This window comes from Anas acuta, chromosome 18, assembly GCF_963932015.1.
Source record: "Anas acuta chromosome 18, bAnaAcu1.1, whole genome shotgun sequence".
NCBI lineage: Eukaryota > Metazoa > Chordata > Aves > Anseriformes > Anatidae > Anas > Anas acuta.
In genome coordinates this window covers 12759189-12773471 of record NC_088996.1, presented here as the reverse complement: position 1 = coordinate 12773471, position 14283 = coordinate 12759189, and the positions used below count along the sequence as shown (strand labels likewise).

The window sequence follows — 14283 nt, the reverse complement described above, 5'->3', positions numbered from 1 at the left end:
GCTCTTTGGGACTGGGCAGCAAGGCAAGCAGAAGGAATCAGCTCCCTGCTTCCCACCAGCCCACCCCCTGCCCCAGGGTCCCAACTCATCTTCCCGCAGGGGACAGCAGAACCCCCCCCCCCCCCCAAACCCCTGCTCTGTACCTCTTCCAAAACAGCCTGTGGTTGGGTCTGCGTCCTTGTTCCCCTTCCTGGGGGTTCTTCCCTCTGGGCTCAGGCAAGGAAACACCAAAAGGGCCCTTAGGCCACAGAGGGCATTTATAAAGTGCCCCAGAATCCCCCCTCTCTCCCCCCTCCCCAGCAGCTGGCGATTCTCACCTGTGGGGCTCTGCCCAGCTCCTTAATCCCTTTAGCAGCAAACAGCTCCAGCTGTGCCAGTAACAAATCCCCTCTGACATGAGCCCTGCAGAGCCAAGTGACTGCTCTGCGGGAGAAAGTGTGAAATTCCTGAGGGAAATTCAAGTGGCAGCTTTTGTGCTGCATCTCTGAGAATTTTGCAATTTTATTTTCCATTAAAAAATAAAGAAGGAAGGAAGGAAAGAAATCCATCCCCTGCCTTCCTGACCCAAGTGTCCAGCACATGCTCAACTTTCGCCCTGATCAGCCCAGCACTGCCTGGGTGCTGCAAAGCAGCGACACCCTGACCGAGTGGGGAAGCTGCATTTTCACCCAAGGGTGCTGGTTACATCTGGTTTTGTACAAGCTGGAAACAGAGGCTTGGCCCCAACCAGCATGCTTCAAACTTGGGTTGTTCCACTGGCACTGACTTGTCTGTGCTCATAATTTTTATTTTATAGCACCTTAATCTGTATTTTCTGAGTTAATTAGCACAAAAACGTGGGGAAGGATAGTCTCAGCCTGCAAGGCATTTACAGCCGCAAGGAACAGGGAGGAAGAAGCAAAACCCTGGCACGTGGTGGTGGATCGTGCAGCTTCTGCAGGCAGCAGTGGGACAGAGGCAGCCCCCAGCCAGGCACGGGGACATCCCGTGTCCCCTGTGTCCCCCCCAGTGCTGCAGCCAGCGCGGTTCTGCTGCAGGGCTCCAACCTGGGGGCACCGAGCATCCCTGCGCCCAGCGCCTCCAACCCCATTAGGTGCAGGGACTAACGACCTGTGCTGTCCAAGGGCAGCTTGTTGCATGCTCCAGTGGTTGCTCCCAGGCCTTGGGAGGACCAGCGGTGTCAGCAAGGGGCCCACAGCGAGCCCAGCAGGGAAATGATGGCCCTGCAGCAACCACCGGCCTCAGACGCGGCCACTCGTGGGGCGAGAGCTGGGGTGCTGCTGCTGCAAGATCAACTGCATCAGCCTTTTTAACAGTGTCTCCAGGTAGGGAGGCCAAAGGTAATGTTCTTTATCTGTGCTTCATGCTCCACAGATACTGAATATCAAAATGTGCCTTGAAACACTCCTATTATTAAGTATTCCTCAGAGATTAGAGCAGTGCTTACTTCTCACTATCCTTTTACTTTCCCAGTAGAGCAGATGAACACGATAACTTATCAGGACCTTCCCATGTGCTGTTAGGCAGTAATGGCATGGGGACTTACTGACCCACCTCAGAACAACACGCGGAATATTTAGGACTTCTCCTGAGCTGGGCAGGCGATAAGATCTTTATCGTGCGAACCCTTTAAACCCTCAGTGCCTGGCAGGCCCCTCCGTCCTCACTGAGAGGACAAATTAGACCCAGGGGACAGGCAGCGAATGCTGATAACAAAAGAGTTCCTTCAGCAAACGCAGGGCCGGGACCTGCAGAGCTGCCTCCAGCCCCGGGCCTGCCCCTGCCCTCAGATAGCAGCAGTGGCAAAGCCAGGGCCCGGCCTCCATCGCAGCCTGGGCTCACGGTCACGGCCTGCAAACACAGGGCCCGACGCTGCCCCCTGACTCGTGTCAGCCATGGTGGGAAGGCCCAAACCTCCTGCAATGCCCTTGCACTCTTGTCCCATGCCACACATGGGAAACAGGCACAGAGGATGGGGCGGTAGTGGGATGTTGGGGTCCTGAGGGGTCCAGGCGGGAGTGCTCGGGGTGCTCGGGACTACAAAGGGACTGTCGCAGGCCAGGAAGGAAGAGCCACGGGCACGCACGAAATGCCAAGGAACGAGCCCAGGCAGAGCTGGGGAGGCCCTAAGAGATCGTTGTGCGTGGTGAGGCAGGGGAATGGCTCTGCAATTCGGGAGCGAGGCAGATAAGGAATAAATCTGGAACTCAAGCGGAGAGGGAGATGAGCAAAGGCATGAAGGTTGAGAGTTCAGACCCCGGGGACCCATGTCAACCTCTGTTACATAAGTCTAGAAAAACCTTAAACTTGGTTTTGCTGATAAATGAGTCACCGGCAATGATAACACCCTGGAGATGTCATAAAAATTATAGACATTGATAAAACGGGATATCGATACAGCAAAGCTCAGCAGCATGGCGAATGGACGAAGGCCACCGCCCCATGGCCATGAAGCAGAGCAGGGCTCAGCGCCCACGGCAGCGTGGGAGGTGACGAGGTCCCCACGGGGCTGAGGACAAGATGCTACCCGCAGGCTGGCCACAGGCTCGACCTCTGGAGCACATCTGGAGGCTGCCGGTGTGATCAGGCCCAGGAAAGAGCCCCCTTCCTCACTGTGCAGCTCCATGGAACCACATTGTGGCACCTCAGGGAAACCAAGCCCCTTTGTGAACCTCTGCGCACCTCCCAGGATGGACAAACAGCTCTGGATGCGAGGCAAGTTGCCTCGGGACCTTCCTCCAGCTCAGACCTTGTCGTGGAACAGGAAAAATCATTGAGCTCAGCCCTTCTTACAACCTCCTCCTCCAAGCTGCCCTATCCCGTTTTAACACACTCCATCACCTTTTTTTGTTGGTGGCAGGGAACTCATTTCCCCTTCGCCAGTAGGAAGAGGCTTTGATCACTTGCTGGGGACCTCCTGCCAGTGCTCACCCCAAACACTGTGTGCCCTGCAGCACTTCAGGCCACTGCTCGCAGGGCACAGAGCGGGGAGAGGGCACGGCACCGGGGGACAGGAGGACAGCATGGGGAGCAGGGAGGCTGTGGAAGGACGGGGCTGCCTGCAGACAGCAGCCTCAGCCACACCAACAATACTTCACGTTCATGAGTGCCATAAAGCAGCACCCAGCCCCACAGAGGAAGGAGGCAGGTTTGGCGTTGGAGTCAGAAGGAAATCCCAGCTAATCCAGCTCAGTTAGACAAAAACAAAGAGGATCATACTGATACAAAGTTCTGGCTAAAGCGCTGCACCTGGTCAGCATTTGCAAGATTAGATAAGGACTGAACTTAGTCCCTTCCAGCATATATTAACACGAGCTCTCTGGATGTCTGCGCTACTCCAGTTCAAGGGCAAGAAGATGTTTGCTTCTCTGGGGTTCCTATTTGCCATCCTCTCTATAGCAAGATGTGTCCCCGTGCAGCAAGCAGCCAGACGCGACAAAGTCCTCCTGGTGTCCTTCGATGGCTTTCGGTGGAACTATGACCAGGACGTGGACACCCCCAACCTCGATGCCATGGCAGCAGAGGGAGTGAAGGCACGGTACATGACTCCTGCCTTTGTCACCCTCACCAGCCCGTGCCACTTCACGCTGCTGACCGGTGAGTCCCCACCTGCCAGAGCAAGCAGAGCCCCAAAGGGGGGTGCAGTGTGACGTTGAAAGAGCAAATTCAAGGCTTAGGTTTAAGGGAAGCTAAGTCAAGCTAAGACTACCCAAGGACTGGCCTCAGTAGCATGGTAAGCTTTAGCACATATGTATTTTGGCAAGAGAGCCAGAGACATGGCAATAGTTGCAGAAGCTGAACCTGTATTCATCAAAGGTAAATAGCATCAGACTAACCTGATAGCCTCATTTGATAAGATAAATGATTTTTTAAATAAGGGAGATGCAGTAAATCTCATCTTTCTGGACTTCAGCAATGTATTTGATACAGTGCCGCATGGGAAATCATTAGTTAAGACGGAGAAGATGAAGATTAGTACAAAATCTCTAATGTGGGTAAGTAACCGGCTGCAGGGAAGGCAACAGCAGGTAATACTGAAAGGAGACTGACAAGCTAGGGAGGGCAACAGGGGAATTCCTGGGGAATCGATTCTGGAGCCAATCTTATTTAAGATTTTCATTAATAACCTTGGCATAAAAGAGTGGTGCATGCTAATGAAATCTGCTGATGAGAAAAGGCAGGGAGGCGGCGTCAATACAAAGGAGGACTGGGATATCATGCAGAAGTAACTGTGCAGTCTTGAGGACTGGAATAATAAAAAATAGCATGAAATGTGACAGTGCAAAGTGCCAGCCTTTCATTTGTAAGGGGAATTTCTGCTTTATGCTGACCTTAATCATTGTGAACAACAGAAAACGAAACACCAAAGCAATTAGTTAAATGCAGCATAACGGTGAACCCTAAATGTGATGAAAAGGGCAGGAGCAACTGCAGGAGGCAGCTGCGCTTCCAGGGGCGAGGGGGGGTCAGGGCGAGAGCCACCCGCACCATGTGCCCCTGGGACTCACAGCATCCCCCTGCAGCCTCTCACGCTCTGCTCCTGGCCACCCAACGTGGTATGAGCCAGGTGGAGGAACGAGGCAAAAGCAAAAGGACAGCCGGGAAAGGGGAAGGAGAGACAGAGAAACAGACACGGACTTGGGAGTCCAGCGGGAGCCTGGCTCACACCCGCCTCGTCCATCTCTTCTGACAGGGAAATACCTCGAGAACCACGGGGTGATACACAACATGTGGTTCAACACCAGCACGGGGGTGAAGATGCCCTATTACGTCACACAAGGCATCAACAGCTGGTGGGACAACGGCAGCCTGCCCATCTGGATCACAGCTCAGAGACAGGCAAGTGGGGCAGGCTCCTCTCGCACGCAGACCCCGAGACAGAGGCGTCTCCTGCCTGCATTCATGCAGTAAAAGCTACAGGCAAGCCACGATCTCTAGTGGCCATGAGCTAACATCCTCCTTGCAAATGACAGGCTAATTAGAGCAGCAAAAAAATTTAAATCCCCAGACACTGGCAGGAATAATTATGATCATTCTATTAAAAATAGCAAAAAAATAAAAGATGCATTTCAGCTTTATTAAGATATTAATGAAACAGGTTATGCATTTCCTGTTCAAGGAAACCCCAGCCAGTTCTTTAGGGAGCATAACAAGCCCAAGCGCTGTGTGCTCCTAAGCACGTACCTCATTTCCTCGGCCTCACCCAGCACCTTCGGGGGACCGGTGTAGGGGGCTGGTCCCCTCTTCACTGAGCACTGCAGCACTTCACTGAGCACTTCCTCAAATCTCAGCAGGCTTTGAATCTGGCTTTCAGACAGGACACGAGACCTTGCCCCAGACGCATACCTTTGCCTGTATTTACCTGCCAAATTGGCCCCATTGACTTCAGTGTGAGTGCTTGTATGACGGCAGCACGGCACACCATAATGCCCTGGTGGTCAGGAGCCAGAGGGGCCATGCAACGTACAAACAAGTCACTTTCTAAAGTGATAACTAATATTAGTAACACAGCGAGAAAACCAGCACATAGGGGTTCTGGGAAGGGCAGAGCTTTCAATTAATCACTTTTAATTGGCAATGAGCAAGAAAACCTCATTAGAGGCAGAGGTAGACATTAGGGGGCTGAATGAACTAACCGCATTAGTAGGTAGTTGTTGTACTGACAGATGGAGAGATGCTGCAGAGTGAGTTCAGGTGGGTTTATGCAATGTCTTCACTAACAGGGTTTAAAGACAGGCTCCATCTATTTCCCTGGGGGGAGAGCAAAATATCAAGGGGAAGAAGTGAATATGAAGCTAGTGGAGCCCCCCATATTCAACTACAGCAATGAAATCAATTGGAGACAGAACATCGACACTGTGATGGAATGGTTCACGGTGAACAACCTCGACTTCATCGCCCTCTACTTCGGTGAGCCAGACTCAACGGGACACAAGTACGGCCCCGAGTCCAAGGAGAGGAAAGCCATGGTCAGCCAGGTGGACAGAACCATCGGCTACTTAAGGCAACGTATCAGGGAAAGTGGCTTGGAACCAAAACTCAACCTCATCATCACGTCTGACCACGGCATGGAGACGGTCATAAACGACACCAACAATGAGATTCACATCCAGAGAGTAAAGAACTTCACGTTCAGCGACATCCAGTTTGAACTCTTAGACTACGGACCAAACGGACTACTGATACCGAAAGAAGGGAAATTGGAGCACGTGTATTCAGTCCTGAAAAATGCCCACCCAAAGTTACATGTGTACAAAAAAGAAGAGTTTCCAAAGAGATTCCACTATGCCAACCACCCCCGGATCACCCCGCTCCTGATGTACAGCGATCCAGGATATGTGATCCACGGGGTAAGATGCATGCACAGATGCATGTTACTGTCTTTTCTTGGCTCTGCTTCTTTCTTTCTCTCCTCACGCCACCTCTGGGGAGCTGAGCCGGGGCCGAGGGGTCGGGGCGCTCACCCCCTGCCTCCCTTTCAGCGCTTCAAGGTGCAGTTCAACAAGGGGGAGCACGGCTTTGACAACGAGGCCATGAACATGAAAACCATCTTCCGCGCCGTGGGGCCGGCCTTCAAGCAGGGGCTGCTGGCCGAGCCCTTCGAAAGCGTCAACGTCTACGCGCTGCTCTGCGAGCTGCTGGGCATCGTGCCCGAGCCCCACGACGGCTCCCTGGAGGTCCTCAAGCCCCTGCTGCGTGAGTGCCCCGCGGATGGCTGCGGGAACACCGACATCTAGCGGCGGCCGCCCGACGGCCGCAGCCGCTGCGGGGCTGCTGCGGGGCCGGAGCCTCGCGGGGGGCTCCCTCCGCTCCCCCCCCCCACGGCACAGCGGACCCCGGGCCGGCCCTGAGCCAGCCGGCAGCCGGGCAGCTCCCGCTTTAAGGACGTGTAAACGTCCCCAAAACGCCCAGCGAGGCTTTGCGCAGCTGGTAGAGGTTGGAAACGGGCGGTGCTGCGGCCAGCGGAGCATCATTCCCGCAGGGAGCAGGGGGTGCAGAGTGGCTGCTTGCTGTGCCCAGCCCCCTGCACGAGCTCCATGCTGCGGGAGGGGGCTGCTGCCGCTCCCCTGGGCAGAGCCCGGCTCCCCGCTTTAATGCTGAACTTTTGCCGTTGCAGGTTCAAGCGCTCCTCTCCTTGCTGCCACGAAGCTGTCAGTGATGCTGGGGATTGCTCTCACTCTGCGATGCTGGGGAGGAATATACTAACCCCCCCTAGGAGAGGTAACGTATTCCAAGGATAGCCAGACAGCTCTGTGGAGGTGCTGCCTTGTCTAGGCATGTGCCTGTGTGTTGGCTGCAAGAAAAAGAAGGATAAAAGTTTGCTGTTTGCCTTCAATGTGCATATATGCCTGGAGACCTAGCAGGACGAGCAATTCTCGGTCTCATTTCCTGGCCCTTCCAGCACTGTGCATGCACAGCCGACATCCACAGGCTGGACACACAAGAAATAAGCACCAACAGCACTGTGCTTTCCTCTCTTGACAGCCTCCAGGTTCCAGGAAGCTCTACCAGAAATGTGTGGGGAGGTGAGGAGGAATGTGTCTGAAGAAGACAGCCAGAGAAGTGTATGGAGACCCCGCTCCAAAACCTCCCCAGTTTTCTCATCCACATTCCTCCAGCGTTACTGAGTCCCAGAGTGGGGAAGCCCTCCCCAGCTCTGGTGTGCACCAGGGATGCACGGCTGTGGAAGCTGACACTGACGCTCAGTGTGACCCTGACAAAAGCATCCTGTATCGGTGCTGCCCCAACTTCCCCATCTGCTGAAGGGAGAAAAACTCCAGCTTGGTTCGGACGAGGGACAGTTATTACATGATGAGCTTCTAAAGCAATTAAAAGCATATCTAAGTTCTGCATGTGCCAAGAAGCCTTCTGTAATTGGTGCTGGACTCCAGCACAGGGTACACAGAGAAGGCAGGGGTCTCGTCCTGTCTCTGCTGGCTTCAGGAGCTGCTCGGGATGCCCAAGGGCCCCTGGCTGTGGCAGTGGGGTCAGAACAAGCTCAGCTTTGGCAAAGGCAGCGACCGGGCGCAGCAGCCTCAGAGAGATCCCAGCATCGCTCAGCATCTCCTGCCCCTGCCCTGAGCCCTGGGTGCCTTGAGCATGGTTCTGTTTGTCACCAAACAGGAAATGTCACCCACCTGCAGCCCTGATCCTGGGCTGTAGATCCTCCTCCTCGGAGCTGTTGGAGGGGGCCTTATTTTGGAGAGGCAGAGGGATGGAGCAGCGACGTGGCCTGGGCCCACCTGGGCCTTGTGGCACCCCGTCCCCCTCCTGTGCCGCACGGCTGATGCACCTCGGATGCAGGAGGCCTTTGTACGTGGCCAAAACTCCCTCCCCTTTAGGAAGCAGCCCAGGATCCCTCAGCTGGGGCTCAGGACAGGGAGCAGGACAATCCCACCATCCCAGAGCCCTGGTCCCTGCCCTCCCAGTGGGCACCAGCAGGGCAGCTGCCCCGGCCCCCATCCCAGATGCTGAAGCGCCTCTCCCCAGCCCCGTGCCTCATCTCAGGGGCTCGATAAACATCTGTTGCCATAGAGACTTGCTCGAGCTGCCTTCCCTGCATTGGTTTCACCCAACAAGATGAAACAAGAGACGCACACTCCACTCAGAAAAACAGGAAGAAAATGTTTGGCATGAAACCATATTGGGGGTGGGGGTCAGGCCAGCAGCACGCAGAGTAAATGGTCCATTAGGCAAACTACGGGGAGGCTCCGAAAGGGGAGCCACACGGGCCAGCACTGCAAATATCATTTAAAATAATATTAATAATGATAAGAGCTCAGCGACTTTCCCAGTCATCCTGCTGGTGATTTTGGGACTTTCTGCACAGGTCAGTGCAAACAGCACCCTGGGCTGCGATGGCTGTGCCGGCCGTGCCGCTGCCGTACCGAGCCGTGGGCCATGGCTCCCGCACCGTGCTTACCGGGCAGCAGCCGGTGCTGGCTGTGGGCTGGGTGGCTGCTGGTGCTGAGCTTCTGCGAGGCTTCAGCTTGCCTGGCACGGGAAGGGCTGCCCTCTGCAGCACTGCTCAGGGACAACACGGAGCTGGAGCTTTACGTGGAACAAGACGGGGCCACGCAGCCCCACTCCTGTGGCCGCTGCAGCCTGGGAGCCCACCAAGTGCTCAGCCCAAATTCCAGCCCTGGTTGCAGCATGATGCATGGGCTCGCTTCTAGGGATGCCCTGGAGATTCACATCGTGCACTTGTTCGAATCTTCCAGCCCTCCCCATCCCTCTGACTGTGAAGCCCCGGAGTTACGGATGCTTCATGTCACAGGGTGAGGCTGATTCTCCTCCTCTGCAGGGGTGTAGAGCAGTGTCACCCCACAGACACCCAGAGCTGGCTCAGCCCAAGTGATCCAGTGACCCCCTGCTCCCCAGCCCAGGAAGTTTCCAGCCCAGCCCCTCCCTCTCCCCATGCAAACTCCAAAATGCAGAAACCCAAACTCCAAATATTGTCCTTCTTTGAGTCCTTCCAGCCTTTCCCTTCGCATCTCACACCGTGCACGTTTACCATGCGACATTTCAACCACTCAGCCAGCAGACAAACCCCTGCCCGGCCTCGCTGGCAAACCTGGTGCTGGTCGGCACTGCTCGGCCGTGGCTGCCTGCAGCCGGGCTCACCAACATTCCTGCTCTGAGTGCTGCGCCTCCCCCGCCTCCCATCCCCACGTAATTCATTCCCCACCGCCCCCCCCTCCCCAGGGCTGGGGGTCACGCAGCAGGGAGAGGCCTGTTGTGTATTGCATCCCAATTTGCTATGCATTTCCACACCATTTGCTTCCCTTTCTTTTTCCTGCGCTAGAAAGATGCTCGCTACCCAGGGGTCCAAACTGCTCCGAGACGGCAGCATAACAACAAACATCTCCATACAGATATTTATTTATTTACAGCGCACACGCAGCTTGCAGGAAACCTACTGCCCTCCTGAAGTGCCCGCGCTGGGGGCAGCGTGCCCGGAGGCGAGGGGCTCTCTCCTGTCCCATGTCCCCCGGTTCCGTCCCCAGCCCTGTGCCCAAATGAGATGCAAATCTCTGCGCTTCAATTGGCTCGTGCCTCGGGAAAGCAGCCACCATTTGCCCACAACAAACATGGCCACCGTGGCACCCCCGCCCCCCTGAGCTGGCTCCGGCTTCCTCTCCTGGAGCCAGGAATATTTCGGCTCCTCGGCACCCTCCGGGCATCCCCCGGGCACCCCTGAGCCCGCAGCGCAGGAGCGGAGCACAGCACAGGGCACTGCTGTTTTCCCGGTGGCTTCAACACAAAGACAGAGGCCAGGTGTCCCCACGGACCCCACCCCAACCCCACAGCCTGCCCTCGGGCTCCTCGCACTGCCCCAGGTCCGTGCTTCGCAAGCTGCAGGCGGTGCCGCTGGGCGCTGGAGCACAGCGCGGATGCACAGCCTGGCCACGGCCACCGCACCAGCAGCGGGCTTCTGCTGCTCCTCACCGTGCTGCACGGCTCTGCACGCTCACACTGAGCACACCCAGGACATGCTGCAGTCATCACACCACTGCCCCCAGCTGCCAGAGCTTGGGGTGTCAGCTCCAAGGGGCAACACGGCACGTCCCTGCTGAGCAGATCCCATTCCAGCCGGCAGCAAGGCGTGCATGAAGCACCTTCCTCTCGCAGCACAGCCACCGAGGGCTGCAGCCCAGGGAAGCCCCAGCCCCTGCCCCAAAAGGCCGGCAGTGTCCCCGCTCCATGCAGCAAGGAACTGCTCGGTCTGCGCCTCGAAGCCACGGGCTGTGGGCACAACCCTACACTGCCACCAGGAGAAGAGACGCACAGAAAGCCAAGCTGATTTATTCAATATTTTACCAATAGGGATTTAACTGCAGCTTCAACTTCTGCTTGCCACAGCGGGCCATGTAGTCCTGTGCAGGGCTGGTGAGCAAAAAGACCAAAATCCTGCACAGCTTCACCTCTTGGAAACTATCGTGTGAAAATTTTCCTGGCCAGAGACCCCCACACTCTCTACTAAAGCCCCGCTTGCTGTGCCCATTCCAAAGTCCTCCAGTCCACCAGAAGCATCATTCACTGCATCTAAAGGTCCTGCTCTTTGGGTGCATCACCTTCCTCTGGCAAGGAATGCTCCCTCCTGCACCTGAGCGTGGCACGCCCCCACTACCGGCACCACACGATCCACGGCATTCCTGGGATGTCTGACATGCTTGGGAAGAGCTACAGCATTATATTCCACCAGACTAGTGAAGGGGTCGGAATCTCATTTTTAAGACGCCAGAAGTTTTCTCGGTGACTGCCGAGGTTATTGGCTTCGCTGCCACTTAGCCCTGCTGGTACTACCACAATATTACTGCGCGCTCCTGAGCCCCTCAGAGGTGAAGCCTCCTTCAGGGATGAGGAATCTGAACCCAACACAGAGGCAGCCTGGGGAGGGCTCTGGGCATTTCCTCCTGCACCCCCCGCAGCTCTGCCCCCAGCAGAAGGCAGAGGCACGGAGCCCATATGGCCTTGGGGGGGGGCTGGCCAGTGCTGCCCAGGAAGGCTCCGCCGCTGGGACCTGGCAGAGCCAGGAGGGGGGAACGTCCCCCTGGGCAAGGGGCTGGGACCCCCCTGCCAGGCACTCAAGCACAGTTTCTTTCTTTTTTTTTTTTTTTTTTTTTGTCATTAAAACATCCCAAAATGACGAAGACAAAGGTGGGCTGTGCTGGGCCAGCACCCCGGCACCAGGGAGGGGCAGGCAGCTACGCTTCCATTGCTGAGCCCACAACAAAAGATCAGAATAGCAATGTCAAAACTCATGAGATTTTAACATATACAAAACTGGGAGCTTTTTTATTCACTTCCTGGTTTTGCTGCTCTTTAAAGCCACAAGTTCAGTCTGTCAGTGCTTATATTGATTTGTTCTCTTTCTTTTCCTTTCTTTTCTTTTTATTTTCTGAGAAACAACTGAAATTTTTCATTTAACCACACGGCTCGAGGACCTGGAGCTTTATTAAAGACATCAAATAATGGGAAACCCGTGATCGAGCTGAGAAAGCTGCCACAGCACCCCGGATTGCAGCCATGGCTCGGGGTGCCTTTGTGCTCCGAGGAGACACTGGCTCTGCCCTCAGACACCCAAGGTGGCTTTTAAACTACGCAAAATAACTGCGGCTCCAAATGGAAGCGAGCACAGCGCACGCCGCAGCCCGCGTGCAGACCAGACAGCTCGCTCGCACATTCCCAGTAAAGCCCCGGGGATGGGATGGGGAGCGGATCTCCAGCTCAGCCTGCAGAAGGTGACCGGGGCGCAAGGCAGAGCTTTTCCCCCACTCGCGATGGGAACCTGGGGCAGCAGCACCACGGAGGCGGCACACGCGTGGCGCGCTGGATGCACGGCGTTGGGGAAACCCGCTTATTCTGGAAATGAAGTGGACTGTGCTGGCCACGAGGGGTCACACATGAAGCTGCTGAGACAACTGCACCTCAGACACATCCAAACGCTGCCCGCTCGGTCCTCAGCGAGACCCCAGTGCCAGAGGTCTGCCGCCACCTCCTACCCTCGCTTCTCCGAGGCTCAGCGAGCAGGAGAACAAAGCACCTGCACCCAGCCCAGCCTTCTCCTGGCTGCTCAGGGAAAGAAGCAAACAGTCACTGCATTTCTGCATCCTCCCGGGGAGCTCTGCAACACCAAGGGGCAGCCGAACGCCCAGGAGAGGAGCCCACCCAGTGCTGCAGGAACCCGGGGTTATTTCCTCGGGTACTTTTCTCGCCGTGCCTGCGAGCCAGATGGAGGCAGCTCGAGCCCGACATTCCTCACCCCGCGCGGCACGGCCGGTCACTTGAGCTGCCACATAAACGCCGTGAATGCCGTATTGTGCGCGCACACGGCTGCTGTGTGTGGGGATGGAAAGTCTCGCACGGTTTTTTTTTTTTTTTTTTACTAAAATTTAAGACGTGCTGCACACAAAGAACAGAGCTGATGAAAGCTAAATTAACTTTAAAGGATGAAAAAAGCGCAGCGCTGGGTTACATTTCCATGTCACCTTCGGCTTAAAAAAAAAACACGATTCCAACTATTCTTCTCGTCGGTGAACAAAACCAGTGAAAAGAAAACAATAAAATGGGGCACCGCTCGACACCAGAGGAGCTCCTAGGAAGGACTCGGCGCCCCAACACCTCTCCTGTGCCCGGGGCAGCGGCCCCCCGCCGCCCCCCTCCCCCCCGGCCATGCAGGGGCTCCCCCCCGCCACGCCGCCGCCCGCAGCGGGGACGCCGCAACGCCCGGCTGCAGCGCACGGAGGCGCAGAGCGGCTCGCCCAGCCCAGCGGTGCTTACCGGAGGCAGCGGTCCCGGGGGGGGTCTGAGCGGCAGCCCCGCGTGCAGGACACCCCATCGCCCGGGGGGGGCCCGCTCAGTCCGCGCACGCCGCGGGCACCGAAGCGTTCGGGCTACGGGAATTCATTGCCCTGCGGCTGCCGCGCGGTTGCTCGCAGGCTCCGGGCCCGCGGTTGCGAACTCCCCGCGGTGCTGACTCATCTTCTTCATGCCCGTGAAGCACCGAGCCCGGAGCTCCACGCCCACAGCCGCCGTGCGGCGGCCGCTCCCGTTGCCCTGCCCGCCCCGGTGCGCGGGGCCGCGGCGCGCTCCTTGGCTCGGCTCGGCTCGGCGCGGCTCGGTTCGGCTGGGCTGGGCTCCGGGGAAGCGATTCCGAACCGGGCGCTACCTGGCCGCGAGCCCGCGGGTGGCACCGCGACACGGATGGCCCCGCCGGGTGGCACCCCCCGCCCCGCCGGCCTTTATTCATTCGCTCGCCAACCGCTTCAGAACCACAGCCCCGGCTCCGGCACCGACCGGGGGCTGCATCCCCGTGCCCCGGGGCTGCCCCGCGCCGCTTTGTCCCCGACCACGCCGCGGCCCGGAGCCGGTGGCCGAGCCCGGCCGGGACCGGGATGCTCGGGGCGGGACAGCGCCGGCACCGGGCGGACACCGGGCGGACACCGGGCGGGACCGGGCCGGGTCTAGGCTCCCCTCGGGCTGTGCCGGGAGCCCCGCAGCAGCCCTGCACCGTGCGGGCCGTGCCGAGCCGTGCCCAGCCGTGCCGCACACGCCGCCAGCCGGCCCCGCGCCCAGGGGAACAAAGCACCGCGCTGCGGCTCTGCGCGCCCGCACCGGGCCGAACCGGGCCGGGCCGAACCGGGCCAGCCCCTGCCCATTGTCCCCGGGCCGGGCCGGGCCGGGCCGCCCCCCGCGCGGGCAGGAAGGGGAGGGGTCGCGGCAGACAATGCCTCCCCCCCCCCCCCCCCCCGCGCCGTCACGGCCCGCCCTCCGCTCCCC

The 14283-nt window shown here is 57.7% G+C and overlaps 2 protein-coding genes across 3 annotated transcripts in view; one reads left to right on the top strand and one right to left on the bottom strand.

Annotated features, from left to right (window-relative positions):
* RBFOX3 (RNA binding fox-1 homolog 3) overlaps positions 1-14123 on the bottom strand; it is a 165026-nt gene extending 150903 nt beyond the window's left edge. Inside the window, exon 1 of one of the 2 annotated variants that reach the window (XM_068654683.1) lies at positions 13285-14123. The gene's annotated coding sequence lies outside the window, so the exon portion shown is untranslated. Of the gene's footprint in view, positions 1-1110; positions 1268-13284 lie in introns of those variants that run through there. The other variant, XM_068654687.1, reaches the window with a different exon arrangement.
* On the top strand, positions 3309-7849 carry ENPP7 (ectonucleotide pyrophosphatase/phosphodiesterase 7). Its single transcript, XM_068654675.1, has 6 exons — positions 3309-3597; positions 4694-4839; positions 5724-6350; positions 6483-6696; positions 7118-7221; positions 7486-7849. Exons 1-5 carry the CDS (start codon positions 3324-3326, stop codon positions 7204-7206), a joined length of 1350 nt encoding a protein of 449 aa, XP_068510776.1. The 5' UTR covers positions 3309-3323; the 3' UTR covers positions 7207-7221; positions 7486-7849.
* Positions 14124-14283: the final 160 nt, after the last annotated feature.

Bases quoted from the DNA above. Each gene is read 5' to 3' on its own strand.
- ENPP7 (XM_068654675.1), top strand. From the start codon at position 3,324: ATGTCTGCGCTACTCCAGTTCAAGGGCAAGAAGATGTTTGCTTCTCTG. The intron at 4,840-5,723 runs GCAAGTGGGGCA...CTTCACTAACAG, and splicing joins GGATCACAGCTCAGAGACAG to GGTTTAAAGACAGGCTCCAT. The intron at 6,351-6,482 runs GTAAGATGCATG...CCTCCCTTTCAG, and splicing joins CAGGATATGTGATCCACGGG to CGCTTCAAGGTGCAGTTCAA.